We start from the raw sequence: 13,479 nt of genomic DNA, 5'->3' as shown, positions 1-13,479 counted from the left end.
ACACACCCAAGAATACATACCACTCCTGCATTCCTTGAAGAATTTTATGGCCTTTGTGGCAGGTGATAACTCTGTGTTCTTCAGGTGCAGAATGCAGGGAACAAGCTGGGTAGACGCTGTGATATGTGCTCGAATTATGAGAAGCAGTTGCAAGGTATCCAGATTCAGGAGGCTGAGACAAGAGACCAGGTGGGATTTCTCTTCTAGCTTTAGCAAGATTTTTGCAGCTATTCAAACTACTAAGGATGCAACAATGAACCATCTGCTATTTTATTCATTGGTTTTAATTGAACAATGAGAGCATACTTAAAATCTGGATAACTTCTGACACTTTATTCACACAACCTGATTTGCTATGGGTATGTGGTCATAAGCACCACGTGTACGTGTTTCTTAAGGATTCACCTTGGAGAACCACTTTATCTGGTGCTATAAGACCACGCAGGAAAGGCATTGTTCTATAAAAAGTGTTGTCCTCATGCTGAAGTCAGTATCTTTCATAATTTATATTCTAAAATGCTTGTCATGCATTAAATCATATTATCTTTGATACTGCAAGAATTGTTAACAGCAAAGGAAAAACTAGAGGCCCTCATCCTAACAGCATAAAATGACTGTAAAGTATTGGAGCATGTTTGTTTCCTGCCATATACTGAAGAACAATTTTCAGATGAGTATGGAAGGCATGAGTCACCTTCCGCTTTGAAATAAGTGATTGAAGTCATTACGTGGCAATGGTCCAGCGCAGGTTGATGTCCCACCCTGTAGGTGTAATCTGTGATGCAGAGTGTTTCAGAACAAGAAAGGAACTTCTGGGTTGCATAGGGGTTTGAGGGATTTTGTTTTGTGGTGGGATAGTTTATATTTGTGTTCAGGAAAAAAATGCTCCCCAAAAGAATGGAAAATTAAATTATTTTGTTGTAACAACACAGGTGAAAAAGCTGCAGGTGATGTTGAGGCAGGCTAATGATCAGCTGGAAAAGACAATGAAAGATAAACAGGAATTGGAGGATTACATGAAACAAAGTGCTGAAGACTCCTCTAATCAGGTACAAGCATTTTGTAATCAGGATGGTAGGAATCATGAAATATTATTTAAAAGTATATAACAAGAACTCATCTTGTTAGATATGGATGGATTACCTGCTGTAGAGGCAACGAAAATGAGAATTTCTAGCGCTAGTTACGCTCCAGCTGAGTCTGCCACAGTTTCTAGATAAGTCTGACATGTCTCTAATATGTTATACAATTTTGTCCCTAAAGTTTCATCTCTGTTCTTGAAATCTGTTACAGGGGTGGTACTTCTAATTTGAGTAGTTTTTGAGTTTTGAAGTGACCTGTGTATGAAATCACCCAAACATGCAAAAGTAGCCCTGTGTTCTTGCTCACTGTCCACTTGCTCTCATCAATAGGTGACAGCCAGTTAGTGTGGTGAAGACATACAGTTAATGAGTAGCTGAGCAGGCAGTAACAGTAGTTGGTCTAAAGTATGTGCTAGGCTTCTTTAAAACAATAGCCCGCTGAAAAGATTTTTTTTTTTCAGTCTGAGGTGTGTATATAACTCTTCTGGAACAATGGAACCAAATAGGATGTGTGGTAGTCATAGGTTTGGGGGTTGTTTTAAAAAAAACCCCATCTTTTGCCTATTAAAGATTACAATATTAGGTAAATTCAGTGTACAAGACATTGAATTTACTTCACTCGAGCTGGAAGACTTTCTCTCTTCCATCCCAGCCAGTGTTTTTTTTCTTACTAAGAAAACAGTAGTCATTAGACAAAGTCTGTCTTAGATGACAGCAATATGTTCATACATTCGTTCTTTTGACTGTACCAGGGTGCTCCTAAGTAATGCTTAATCTTACAGTTAAACATGTGTTGTTGTAAAATCACTTAATTGTAAAGTTTTTGAAGATCTGTAGTTTCAGAAAAAAGTACAAAAAATTAGTTTACCTTAAAGAAAATGCTGAAAACTTAAGTAGTAGCTCTGCAGTTTCCCTTCAGGGTCTCTGAACTGGCTTACATTTGATTAGAATTAACTGTTTATTTGGTTTTTAGAGTTTGGTAAATTAGAATATAAGTATATTATTGGTACAGAAGCACAGCATCTCTTCTTACTGACTTGAGCTGCATTACTGCTTTACTGAGTAAGGAATTAACAAAATAAACTTTAGTGGATTAGTTTGAAATTTCAAAGTATATATTAGCAAAGATAACAGGCAAGAGAACTTAAATGGTTATTTCTTCTTCAGAATCATTTTCATGCTTTATATCTCTGTGGGTTTTCCTTTTTTTAAGATCTCTTTGCTTATGGCTAAATGTCAAAAGTCGGAGAACTTCCTCAGCGAACTGCAGCAGGCGTTCTCGCAAGCGAAGAGAAGTGTCCAGGAGCAAATGGTAAGACAGCTTAAGCCCAGAGATCACTCAAACAGCGCTGTTTGTCTAACCTTTGGAGCTCAGTGTGTTTGTAAAAGACTTTGTCTTGTTGCACAGCCAAGCTTAGCTAGAGAGAGCTGTGTATCTTAACATGTAAAGATACTGATCGAGTGAGCTCTGACAGCAAGTGCTGGACCTGTAACAGTTTGTAGGGTCAGTCTGTCAGGTTTCTGTGAGTATGCATGCTGATTAATATGGAGATCACTAGTCAACTTCTTTTCCCCCTTATTAATCATGTACATTCCATGCCCATTTAGTATCTTATTTCACCTCAGATCTGAAGACAGAATAGATTCTCAAGACAATTTTTTAGGATACAGCACAAGTACTGTCACTAGTGAATATTTTCTTGAGTTTTAGAGATGAATCCTCCATGCTTTTACAGGTCAGACTTAAAATATCAGCCCTAATGCTCAGGAAGAGATATGCATGGGAACTTACATTTTTTTAGACTGTTTGGAGCATCTTGTAAGAATTAAGCCAGCGAATAGGAATAGGGCCTTGTTTTCTAGGGCAGAGCAAAGTCTAACTTCCTTAGAGCAATTCATTCTCTTCTATATTAGAATCAAGTTTCTTCTTTTCCTCCTTTGCACAGCATTCATTCTCATGAATCCCAGTATTGCATTTCTGGAGTCTGAGACTGTCTGTAGGACATCAGGACATCGCTTGCAGAAATGTCCTGTTGATGTTCTGCAGGAGAGACGCCTAATGGAGGTGCAGAAGAGTCAGGAAATGTATTGATCTGAATATACTTTTTATGCTGTCCACCTATAATACAAAAGGCAGCTGATGTCAGAGTTCAAGTCCCTGTTTCCCCACAGCAAAGGAATCATTCCTCTCAAAGTTCACTGGCTTTTTTTTTTTCTTTTGTAATGCAAGCAGAACTATATTTTCTTAATCCTTTTTCTTTACAAGGGATCAGCTGTTTTGATGTTTTCCTCAAAAGACAGTGGGAGGCAGACACCTACCATTGAAAGTTTCAGGGTGAATGTTTAAGGTTTCTGAATAATCTGATTTTACAGCTGAGTTGTTGGGTGATTTTAATAAACATCACTGCCAGTTCCCGAAACCACATGTGATTTCCCTCCTGGCCCTCCTCCATGAACACAGCTAGCTAATGGATAAATACAAAAGAAAACTGAGAGACTTAACAATGCTGTATTTATCACTTGCTTCCTCCTATCTCTCTGTACAGTTAAGATTGATCTTGCCTTTATTTCTGGTGCATAAGCCAGGCAAGAGAGAACTGATCATGTTGCTCCACACAATCATTTTGTTTCCCTTCTTCACAAAGAATATCAATTCCCCAGACTTCTGAAAGCAATGATAATAAACGGGGCATGAAGAGATCTGAGCATGACCCTAAGTGAGAATTTATGCTTTTCTTTGCATTGGAGGCTGTCCTGACACAGTCAAGGGAGCAGGTTTCAGAAGAGCTGGTGAGACTGCAAAAAGATAATGAAAGTCTTCAAGGAAAACATAGCTTGCATGTGTCTTTACAGCAAGCCGAAGATTTCATACTACCAGAAGCAGCAGAGGTAAAACTTTTTTAAATCATTAACACAAATAATGCATGTGACTAGATCTCGCTGGAAGAATCTTCTTTATCAAAAAGCTGACTTAAATAGCGTAATGAACAATAATCTGGATTTTAACCCTGAAATCTGTGATGTACAAAAGCAGCAGTCTGATCCCATAAGCGTCCATTATCTATCATGGCTAGATAATGAAATGAGTTAACTATGGCCTGACAACTGCTCTGTTGTTAGCAGAGTGTGGGTTTATGCCAGTTCAGCTAGTTTAAGCTGTATTTTGCAACTGGGCACACAAATGTTCAGTCACCATGGCTCCAGTGTAGATACTGATTCAATAAATTGAGCTAAGTCAGTCACTTTAATTTTCTGTCCAGGTGTTAAGACCAGTAATAATCCTGAGCCTTGAATAATGATAAGCCTTGTCATTCTTTTCATGGCCACTGCCTTATGCTCAAGCACGTCGAGCTTAAAAGATTGTGGGGGGTGAAGGGCAGGGGGAGAGGGTCATAAGCCTGTGGAGCCATGAATCTTTACATGTTCTCCATTTACCCTGGCCAAGCAAACTGTTTGCAATTTTAATACCTTGCTGGATGCAAGATCTGGTATGGTGGGACAAACCTCAGGGTAGCATAGCTTTGTCTTTGGCTTGTATGCCGATAAATATAGTACTGTGTGTAGCTGCAAATTGTAATACAGATCTTTGCTAATCATTGATTCAGGAGCTTCGTGAGCTGATTGTAAAATATCGTGAAGACATAATTGGTGTGCGGACAGCAGCAGATCACCTTGAGGAGAAACTTAAGGCGGAGATTTTATTCTTAAAAGAACAGATTCAAGCCGAACAATATTTGAAAGAAAATATAGAAGAAACTCTACAGCTGGAAATAGAGAATTGCAAAGAGGAAATAGGTGAGCAGGGGTAAAATAGTCTCAAAATAGGAATATTAGAAATCTAGTAAGACAAATGAAGACTTGATTTTGTGATAGGTAGACTTATCTGAATTTTAAATACTGTCCCATTTTTGACAGTAGATACACCAAAGCTGTGCAGCTGAAAACAGAAGTACAATTATTTGTTTACCTTTGAGGTACCATTAATGTAGCACACACTTAATTCTCCTTTAAATATTAACAGAAGTAAACAGGGTATGTCCATTTTCCTGTGTTTTTCTTACATTTAAACTTTAATATTCTTGTTTTTCAGCCTCCATTTCCAGTTTAAAAGCTGAACTGGAAAGAATAAAAGTGGAAAAGGAACAGGTAAGAAGCCCTTCTGCTGTGGGATCTTTGGGTTTTGTTTTGGTTTTTTTGAACAAAGAAAATAGGATTCCTTTTTTCTGCTAGTTCTATCGGTGCCACTGTGTTGGTGTCTTTGGCATCAACCTCTTCATATTAGAGAAAATGAGGTTTTTTTCCCACCTGCCTTTGATGTGTCAGTAACACTTTAGATGTACTTTTGTATGATGTTTAGTATGCCCGGTATTGGGATGGAGAGAGCTGAACTAAGGAGAGAGTTCTGAAACATGTAACATTATTGTTCCTTCACCTCAACGTGCTTGTGGGATGCTGGAGGGCCGGCTTATTTGCATAGATAACCTTTCCTTTCTGTAAGAAGGAACACCAATCTATGCATTTACACAAATTTTCTTACTGAAGGTACTGACACTGTACTGGACACTCTCAGTCTATTGCAGCTCTTGGTATCAACTAAGAGTGTGGATGCACCTGAGTGGCTTCTGTCACCATTTCAAAGGAAACACATAAGGTCATGCCTGGAACTTTGAAGTACAGAACAGCTGGATTGATGCCAGTGTAGGACTGGGACACATTCATAGTTCTGTTCCTTAAAAGGTGTTTTGTCTGTTTATTAATCTGTAATTTAAATATTGGGTTGACTAATTCCTAACTAATATTAGGCTACCTAATAATAACCTAAATGTCAAGTTTGGCCATTTCTCTCCAGCTCCAAAAAGAAAGAAATTGAGAGAAAGAGATGTTATTTAGGTCCCTAGAAGAGCTTATTTAGCTGTATTCCCGAGTCTCAGGAAAGCCACTTAGGCTACACTTCCTCTATGCAGGGACCGTGAGAAACTGAAATGTTAGGAGGCTTAGTTAATACTTTTTTTTTATTATTGTAATATAGTTGGAAAGTTCTTCGCAGGAAAACCTGCAGCAGCTGGAGAGTCTGCAGGAAGCAAAAAACACTCTAGAAGAACAGCTTAAGAAGGAGACCGCAGCAAAGGTAGCTATGATGTCTGGGTATGAAGTATATGTGCATCTTTGATGATGATCAAACTGTGGTCAGAGAATGTGTCACTACATAAGTATGAAAAAGGAAGCTTTTGAATGTGAAATGGTGTCCACTGGATGTGGTTTAAATCCTCATCCCAATCACTTTGCACTTGGATTTATAAAGTGGTGGATCTGAATTGCTGCTAACTTGAATATCTCTTTTGGATTGTCTTCCAAAGTTAGGCTTCAGTAACATTTCTGCATATAGAAAGCTTCCTGCCTAAACAAACCTTGGTTTGAATGCTTTGATCCTTTTGAATAAATGTTGTTTTGTTGTTGCTGTAGGAAGGAGCCCTGCTTTGGCAGTCAGATGAATTAATTGTGGTCTGATTTTTATTTTTTTTTTCTCTCTCTCTGTGGTGGCTTTTGTTGTTGTTGTTGGGTTTTTTTTTTTTCCCCTTCCCCAAAGACTTTTTTGACTAAGACTCGAGACAGCAAGATAGTTATATTTTCACCAGCAGATTACTACCCTTCGCCTATGGTCATGTTTCATTAAAACTCAGAAATCTGCCTTTTTTATTTTGAGATCCTTGGACATAGTGCTGTTAGAAGACGTGGCTTTTTCATGCTTTAACCAGTCTAATGAGGAAGTTTGTCTGATGGGTATTAGCCCTTGATTTTGTGGTTAGAAAAATTGAGGTTAGAAAGAGTGAGTGGTTTAATTTCTTGCCTGGACTCTGAGAATAACCATGTTTCTTTGCTCTAATATCATGCTTTAATCAGTTTATACAAGCTTCTCCTTTTTTATTCAGTTTAAACTTAGCGTAAAGAATCTTTTTCTCTTTAGGCAAACCTTGAACAGCTTGTATTTGAAGAGAAGAATAAAGCTCAACGGTTGCAGACTGAATTAGATGTCAGTGAGCAAGTGCAGAGAGATTTTGTAAAGCTTTCTCAGACGCTTCAGGTAAGGGAAGTGCAATCAGTTTGTAAGGTGCTACTTTTGCTTCTTCACTTCTTCAGAACTGTGTAAAATAAGAAGTAGCAGTTGTAAATTTTCTTATGTTGGTTTTTATAAACTATTTTTAACTTTAGTATAATAAACGGATCAAGTGTTCCTAGTATGAGGTTAATATTAAAGCCTACTGGGGATTTTCTTCTGATTACTTGATTCCAACTGATTCTCAGCAGCAAAGATATACAATTATTGTGCTAAAAAACTGTAGAGAGCCATAAGTGACGATGCCTATAGACCCTAGTATTTCATTGTCCGTCTCCTGTTGTTTTTCCAGTATGTTACTTTTCATAACACATCATTAGAGTGCAAACATTTGAGGACAAAGTAAGGAACTTGTACTGTTTGATACGAATATATGAAATGGTTCTTCATGTTATGTTTGCTGCTTTCTATTTATACTATCTAAAAGTCTTATCCTTGCTGTTGTCACTGTTGCTATCCTTGTATTTCCTCCAAAATCTGGAACCTGTGGTTGGCAATGAGATACTGAGAGGTGGCTGAAGTTTTGGCAGGGGTGTTCACTGAGGGTAATTCCAGTTTGTCAGACTCATCTCTCTTTCTGTTAACTGTGGAGAGCACGAAGGGACCTGCAGTTTTTATGTTGGCAGAGTGACTAACTGTCTCCTCAGGAAGCCAGGCTAGATTGGTCTCACCTTCAGTGTCTGTGTTTTTTAGAATTTGCATTCCCCCTCACATTCCAGCTTACTAGGAATCTTGCTCACAAAGGAGGTACTGAATTTCAGCACTGTCTCCTTTGAGCTCTTGGCCAGTCTGCTCAATGAAATTCAGTGGAATTAAAAACATGAATTTTTTTGAGTCAAGTGTTCAGGTTTACTTGGAAGACTAAAACAGGAACATAGGAGATTGTTTACTAGACAGAGTTTAGCTGGATGGACAATAGGGAACTGTCCTCTTTTGTTCTGGCTGTTTCTGGAGGAGTAGGTAGGACAAAGGAAACTATTGAATTGTCCTGCTAGTGAAGTTGCTTCTTGCCTGTCATTGTCCTCTTTTTTCTTTTTTTTTTTAACTGGTTTATGCAGTTCTTAGAGCAAAAACATACACACCACTTTGAAGATGTGTGGTGCATTCTTCCAAAACTTGCAGGTAGTTTAGGAGTCCTTCAGTAATGAGCTCGGTAAGAGTGTTGTAGCTCTGTATTTTGTGTCTTCTTTCTGCCCCATAGCAGTTATTACACATTAGTTTCTCAGCAGTTGGTGCTTTCAGTTTAAACAATAGTTTGTGCCATCTCCACCTACATAGTACAAGATCTGCTGTGTAACGTGAGAGATTACCATCAAATGAGGGTTTTGGTTTCTTGACAGCCAGACAGGGTTATTTCCTTCCCTGACCTTGTCAGCGGACTATCACTAGTGTGAGGTGTCCACTGGCCAAATCAACAATGCAGAAGGGCTAAAAATCAGTTAACCACTAGTTGGGAATTTACAACTGAAAGCCCGGATCCTAGTATAAAAAATGTGGAAAAAAAAAAAAATTAAAAGTAATTGTGATCTCTTTGCATTAATTTCAACACAGTTCTGCTGGGTGCTTTTTCAGCATATAAGAAATAGCTTAAGATGGATTATTGGAAAAGCAAATAACAGGAGTGAGCTTGGAAATGGGATGTTTCCTCCAAGAGCATTTTAGCTTTGATCTTGGGAGGCTTGAAGGCACGTGTTAGGCAGGTCTGCACTTCCTTTACATTCCCTCTGTGAAAGTTTACGTTGCTTTGTACATCTCTGGGTTGGCCACTGTGGTGTCGGTGACTGGTTATTAGGTAAAACGTAGAGTGAAGATGAAGGCTTGCTTGAGCCCCCACAGAAAGTGGCTTTTTATTGTAAAAACACAACTGCCTTATGTCTTCCTTCCTCCCATTCTTGGCTCTAAATTAAGCTTGTGCTCCTTCATGCCTTGCATTTTTCAGCCAATGGTAATTTGACCTCTCTCCTGCTTGCACAGGTACTAGGGGCTGCTAACGTGGCCTGTGGCTCAGTTCTGGTTGTGGGTCTGGTCCTGCATCGACACGAGTTACTAGCTCAGTGGTGTCTGTTGGTTTTCTGTAGGTGCAGCTGGAGCGGATCCGGCAGGCAGATTCCCTGGAGAGAATCCGTGCAATCCTGAATGACACAAAACTGACGGACATTAATCAGCTTCCCGAAACATGACACCCTGATGAGCGGGCTCCAAGGCTGCATTTGGGGTTTTTAACTCATCTTTATAGCAACATTAATTATTATTTAACTCTAACCGAACGAGCAGAAGACAACAGAGGGGAGCAATGACTAAGTTTTGTTTCTAGAGGGGAAAAAGGTTTCGTACTGGGCAGGAAGAGAGCACAAGGGTGACTTGCAGTGTAGGAAGGAGAACTTTCTAATGGAAACACTAATGAGTGTGGTGTTTCGTGTTCCACTGAGTGGGATCAGTCCTTACATTCTGAAAAACTTCCCCTCTTTCAGCCGACTTCGTAACCTAATAGAGAGTTTTGGAACATTTACCCCTGTCTTTCCCTCTTTCCTTTCCCCCCACTACTGTGATCAAAGTAGCTGCTGGAAACCATATTGTCCCTCCAAAACATTGAAGAGCAAAGTGGTTGAAGTTTTTCTGTTTGAATAGTCAGTAACAGTATTCAGCTAGCAGAGAGAATGAGGTGTAGAGTATGCTGTATGAATATTTTATATTAAAATATGACTTTATTAGCAGGACACTGGATATTGATCTTATTTCATAACTCAGTACTGTTTTGGTTTGGGTTTTTTTTTTTTTAAACCATTGACTTTGTGTTGAAGAATCTGAATGCTGCTGAAATGTGGTGGACATGAGTGAGCTGTGTGTCTCCTGAACAGATAAATGCTAATCCAAAAAAATGAAAAATGTACTGAGAATTTAGCTCCTCGAAATTTCTCCGTTGAATTCTGATACTTAAAGAAAAGCACAAGAAATGCACTGTTTTGTAATCTCTTTTCACAAATGTTATTTAGAATATGGAACTACAGCTGGTTCTTTCTCATCTGTAAAGCTGAGCAGTACCTGTAATCCCTTCTGTTTAAAAACAAAAAGAAAAAAAACAAACCAAAACAAGAAAAAAACCATGAAAACAAACAAATATTAAAAATCCTCTGCACTGTCTGAGCATTGGCATGGGGTTTACACAGGTCTGCTTGCTTTGCCCGGTGGGTGACACCAGATGTAGAGTTGCTAGCTTTCGCTGGAAAGCGTGAGGGGAAGGTGCTGAGTGAAGCTGTCAGCTCGACCCCTCTCTTCTGGGTCAGCATATTAGTATGCAAAGCAGTGATTGCACTCTCAGTCCCAGAGCACAAGTGCGAAGGAGCTGCAGTGTTCTGCTGGTTCAAGTTTGAAAGGTACAGTGCATCTCTTACTCAGTATGGTACCATGGTATCGCTCAGAGCTGGCTCCCACGTAGAACCAGACACTTAAATTACACTGTAATGTGACAGCAGAGGCAAGAAATTCTTGTGATCAATCAGGTGCTGGGTTTGGGTTTCTTGTTCTATAAATGTATGGCAGTAACATGACCATTCCTCCTCCCTTTTTCTCCTTTTGTTGGAATTTCATGCACACAGTTGGATAGCAATGGTTTCATGTGCAGTTGTGGGCGTTTTTAATACTGGTGGTGCAAATTGAGTTCTTGAACTGGCCCCTACTTACAACTCAATTAAAAAAAAAAAAAAAAGGAGGCTGAAGGAGCAGATCACTACTGTCCAAAATTTATAACTTGGACTTTCCTCCATTGCTTATTGATTTCCTTTACATACTTGGCCATAGATCTGAAGGTGTTGAAGAAAACCAGAAGTGACAGAAAATGCTCCAAACTGTAATGCACATGACTATATTTTAAGTGCTTAAACCCTATTTTTAGCAGTGTATATCCTGCTACTAACATAAAGTTAGAATCAGTGGTTTTGAAGAGGAATGCCTTAAAAACAGCCAAAAAGAAGCATACGAGCTCAATTCCTCATCACTCATTGCAAGAATTAAAGCATTTTATTCACCCTTGCAATTAATTCCTTTCATAATCATGACACTCAAAAGCCATTTTTCCTACCGGAGTCATGACTAGACTAATAGAGGGCAGAGTTGTCATCTTCTTAAGATGACACTTAATTTCACTTAAAAGTGAAATTGAAATGTGGCTTAGGTTCTTTATTAATTGGCTCTCACCAGATTTGGGGGTTTTTAACCTTTCTCACTATTTGCTGAACTGGGAGGTGACAGCAGCTGCCTCCTGATGCCTAAATCCAATACCAGATGTTTCACCTGCAGTTTTCCAACGGTTAGGGTCCTGTTCTGTTGAATAAACTTGGAATTAAAAAGCACAGGCCTTCGACAGGAGCTGCAGAATGAAGCGCTTTTTCCTACGTTCCCTTCCTTCCCAAAAACTAACTCGTAACTGGTTACTGGTACTTAACCTGTGCGGCAGTGTTTGAGGAAGCCTGTTGTGTGGCAGAACTACACCAAATCCTGTCCATCTCTTCAGCAAGCTGAACACTTGAGGAAATGCACCTGAAGACTTACGCAGAAAAAGACTTTTTTGGTTGAGTTTCTGGGCTAGTGTGAGGCAAGTGGCTATTAATGGCCTTTCAGCATCCGTCTGGGCCGTGTGTCAGTGCTGTTCTCAGCAGCCCGGCCTTCCTGCCTGCTCTGAACAACCCCGGCCGTGGCTGACCATTTTAAGTTGTTTCTAACTGTACAGGGCTGGTGTGGCTTTTCCTTAGTGTATTTTTACAGACGGTTGGCGTGGCTTCCCATGGGTGTGGTGGTGTCGGGTCGCAGAGGGTGGCTGCGGGGTGTCTCACAGGTGAGTGGGTGATCAGTCTGTGATCTTCACAGCCGCAGGAACCACCACGAGCTGCGGAGCAGAGTTGGGCTGCACGCCGCTGGGGTTTTCTGAGCGGGCAGCAGCGGCGCCTTGGCTGGTTAGAGGAGGCTGGAGGTGAAGGGACTGAGGGGAGAACTCAGCAGAGTCGCTGCCTGCCGGCTTCCCCGCTCCTAAACCGGGCACCGTGCGAGGCGGTGAGGGAAATCCCGTTTGGTTTGGAGAGGAAGGGAATGCAATTGCTGTGCGGTCGTTTCCCTTTTTACCACCTTATTCCATCGTGCACCCGAACACCTTTACTCCTGTTTAAGTACCAGCTGTGACCATTTTAGAGTTGGAGCACGAGTGACCTTTTTCACCAACTGATGCAACTTCAGAACGGACCTTTTTAACAATTTCTGACTTTTAAATTAGAAATGTGACTGTTCCCAGCAGTGGTGGGAGATGTGCTCGCTACAGCCAGCTGTGCTGCTGACCCCAGGGGCTGCCCCTCCTGGGGAAGGACAGCGCAGCTTCTGAAGCAGTCACTCAAGCTTCTGCTGAACTCAAACTTAAGAAACTTAAAAGGGGCCTTTAAAAACAAAACGGTGTGTGCCAAATTTGCAGAGCAAATTTACAAGATTGTAAATTAAGTGTAGTAAAAGCTCTTAGTGTAGATACTCACTGGATGGACTGTGGTGTTAATTGCTCATAAAACATCAGAAAACAAATGCTCTTCCCTCCAGTTCTTGGTGTTCTGGAGCTTGATTTGAGTAGGGTGGTAGGTTCTCCTCGCTTAGTAAGAGACTCGTAACTGGCACTACTTGTAACCTGGCGGGTCAGCTACGCTACACCGGGTGAGTGGACTAGAAAACTGGATTCTGTTCGTGTAGACTGTAAAAGGGGCGAGATCAAGTTTTGTATTGCATTCCTATACTTGTATAGTCTTAATCTGTACAAAAAAAAAAAGTGTTCTTGCAGCATGTCTGGTAACCTTGTTACCTAACAGGTACTAACAGCCCTTTCCTTACAGCTTTACGTTGGCACCTCTTACCGTGCCCCTTTTGTAGCAGTGCAGTACTACTTTTCAAAACTGAGCTTGACCATGTCACCTTTTCTAAGGGGTGGGGGGAGGGGACAACAATAATATATTGTCCACTACAGTTTGTCTCCAGCAGATAAATAATTGGCCTTTTAATGTCAAGACGGACTCCAGAGCCATCTTTTGATAAAGGCAAACTGAGTGTTTGGAAGTTAATACTGCATTCCAGTGAACCAAGCCATTGGTGTCCTGTGCAATTGTGGGTGTAGAATTCTGCTGTCTACAGGATTCAAGTGTAACCATTTGTTAACTGTATTGAAGGTGTGTCCTTTATGAAGAAAGTGTTCCAAATTAAAAAAAGCTGCTGAAGTGTGTGCGCTTCTCTGGTCTTTCTCCTCTGCCTTCTGCCACA

At 40.3% G+C, this 13,479-nt stretch overlaps 1 protein-coding gene across 7 annotated transcripts in view; it reads left to right on the top strand.

The window, feature by feature from the left end:
• Positions 1–13,441, top strand: part of RABEP1 (rabaptin, RAB GTPase binding effector protein 1) — a 53,053-nt gene extending 39,612 nt beyond the window's left edge. For 5 of the 7 annotated variants that reach the window (XM_074845121.1, XM_074845128.1, XM_074845125.1 and 2 more), the window contains exons 10-18: positions 85–189; positions 933–1,049; positions 2,296–2,394; positions 3,831–3,971; positions 4,688–4,877; positions 5,173–5,228; positions 6,112–6,210; positions 7,048–7,164; positions 9,276–13,441. In XM_074845121.1, coding sequence (XP_074701222.1) covers positions 85–189; positions 933–1,049; positions 2,296–2,394; positions 3,831–3,971; positions 4,688–4,877; positions 5,173–5,228; positions 6,112–6,210; positions 7,048–7,164; positions 9,276–9,377 — 1,026 coding nt within the window. In that variant the 3' untranslated portion in view covers positions 9,378–13,441. The remainder of the gene's footprint in view (positions 1–84; positions 190–932; positions 1,050–2,295; positions 2,395–3,830; positions 3,972–4,687; positions 4,878–5,172; positions 5,229–6,111; positions 6,211–7,047; positions 7,165–9,275) is intronic. The other 2 variants (XM_074845123.1, XM_074845124.1) reach the window with 2 other exon arrangements.
• Positions 13,442–13,479: the final 38 nt, after the last annotated feature.

The sequence above is a fragment of the Strix aluco genome, chromosome 19 (assembly GCF_031877795.1).
Source record: "Strix aluco isolate bStrAlu1 chromosome 19, bStrAlu1.hap1, whole genome shotgun sequence".
NCBI lineage: Eukaryota > Metazoa > Chordata > Aves > Strigiformes > Strigidae > Strix > Strix aluco.
This window is presented reverse-complemented; position numbering and strand designations above follow the sequence as displayed.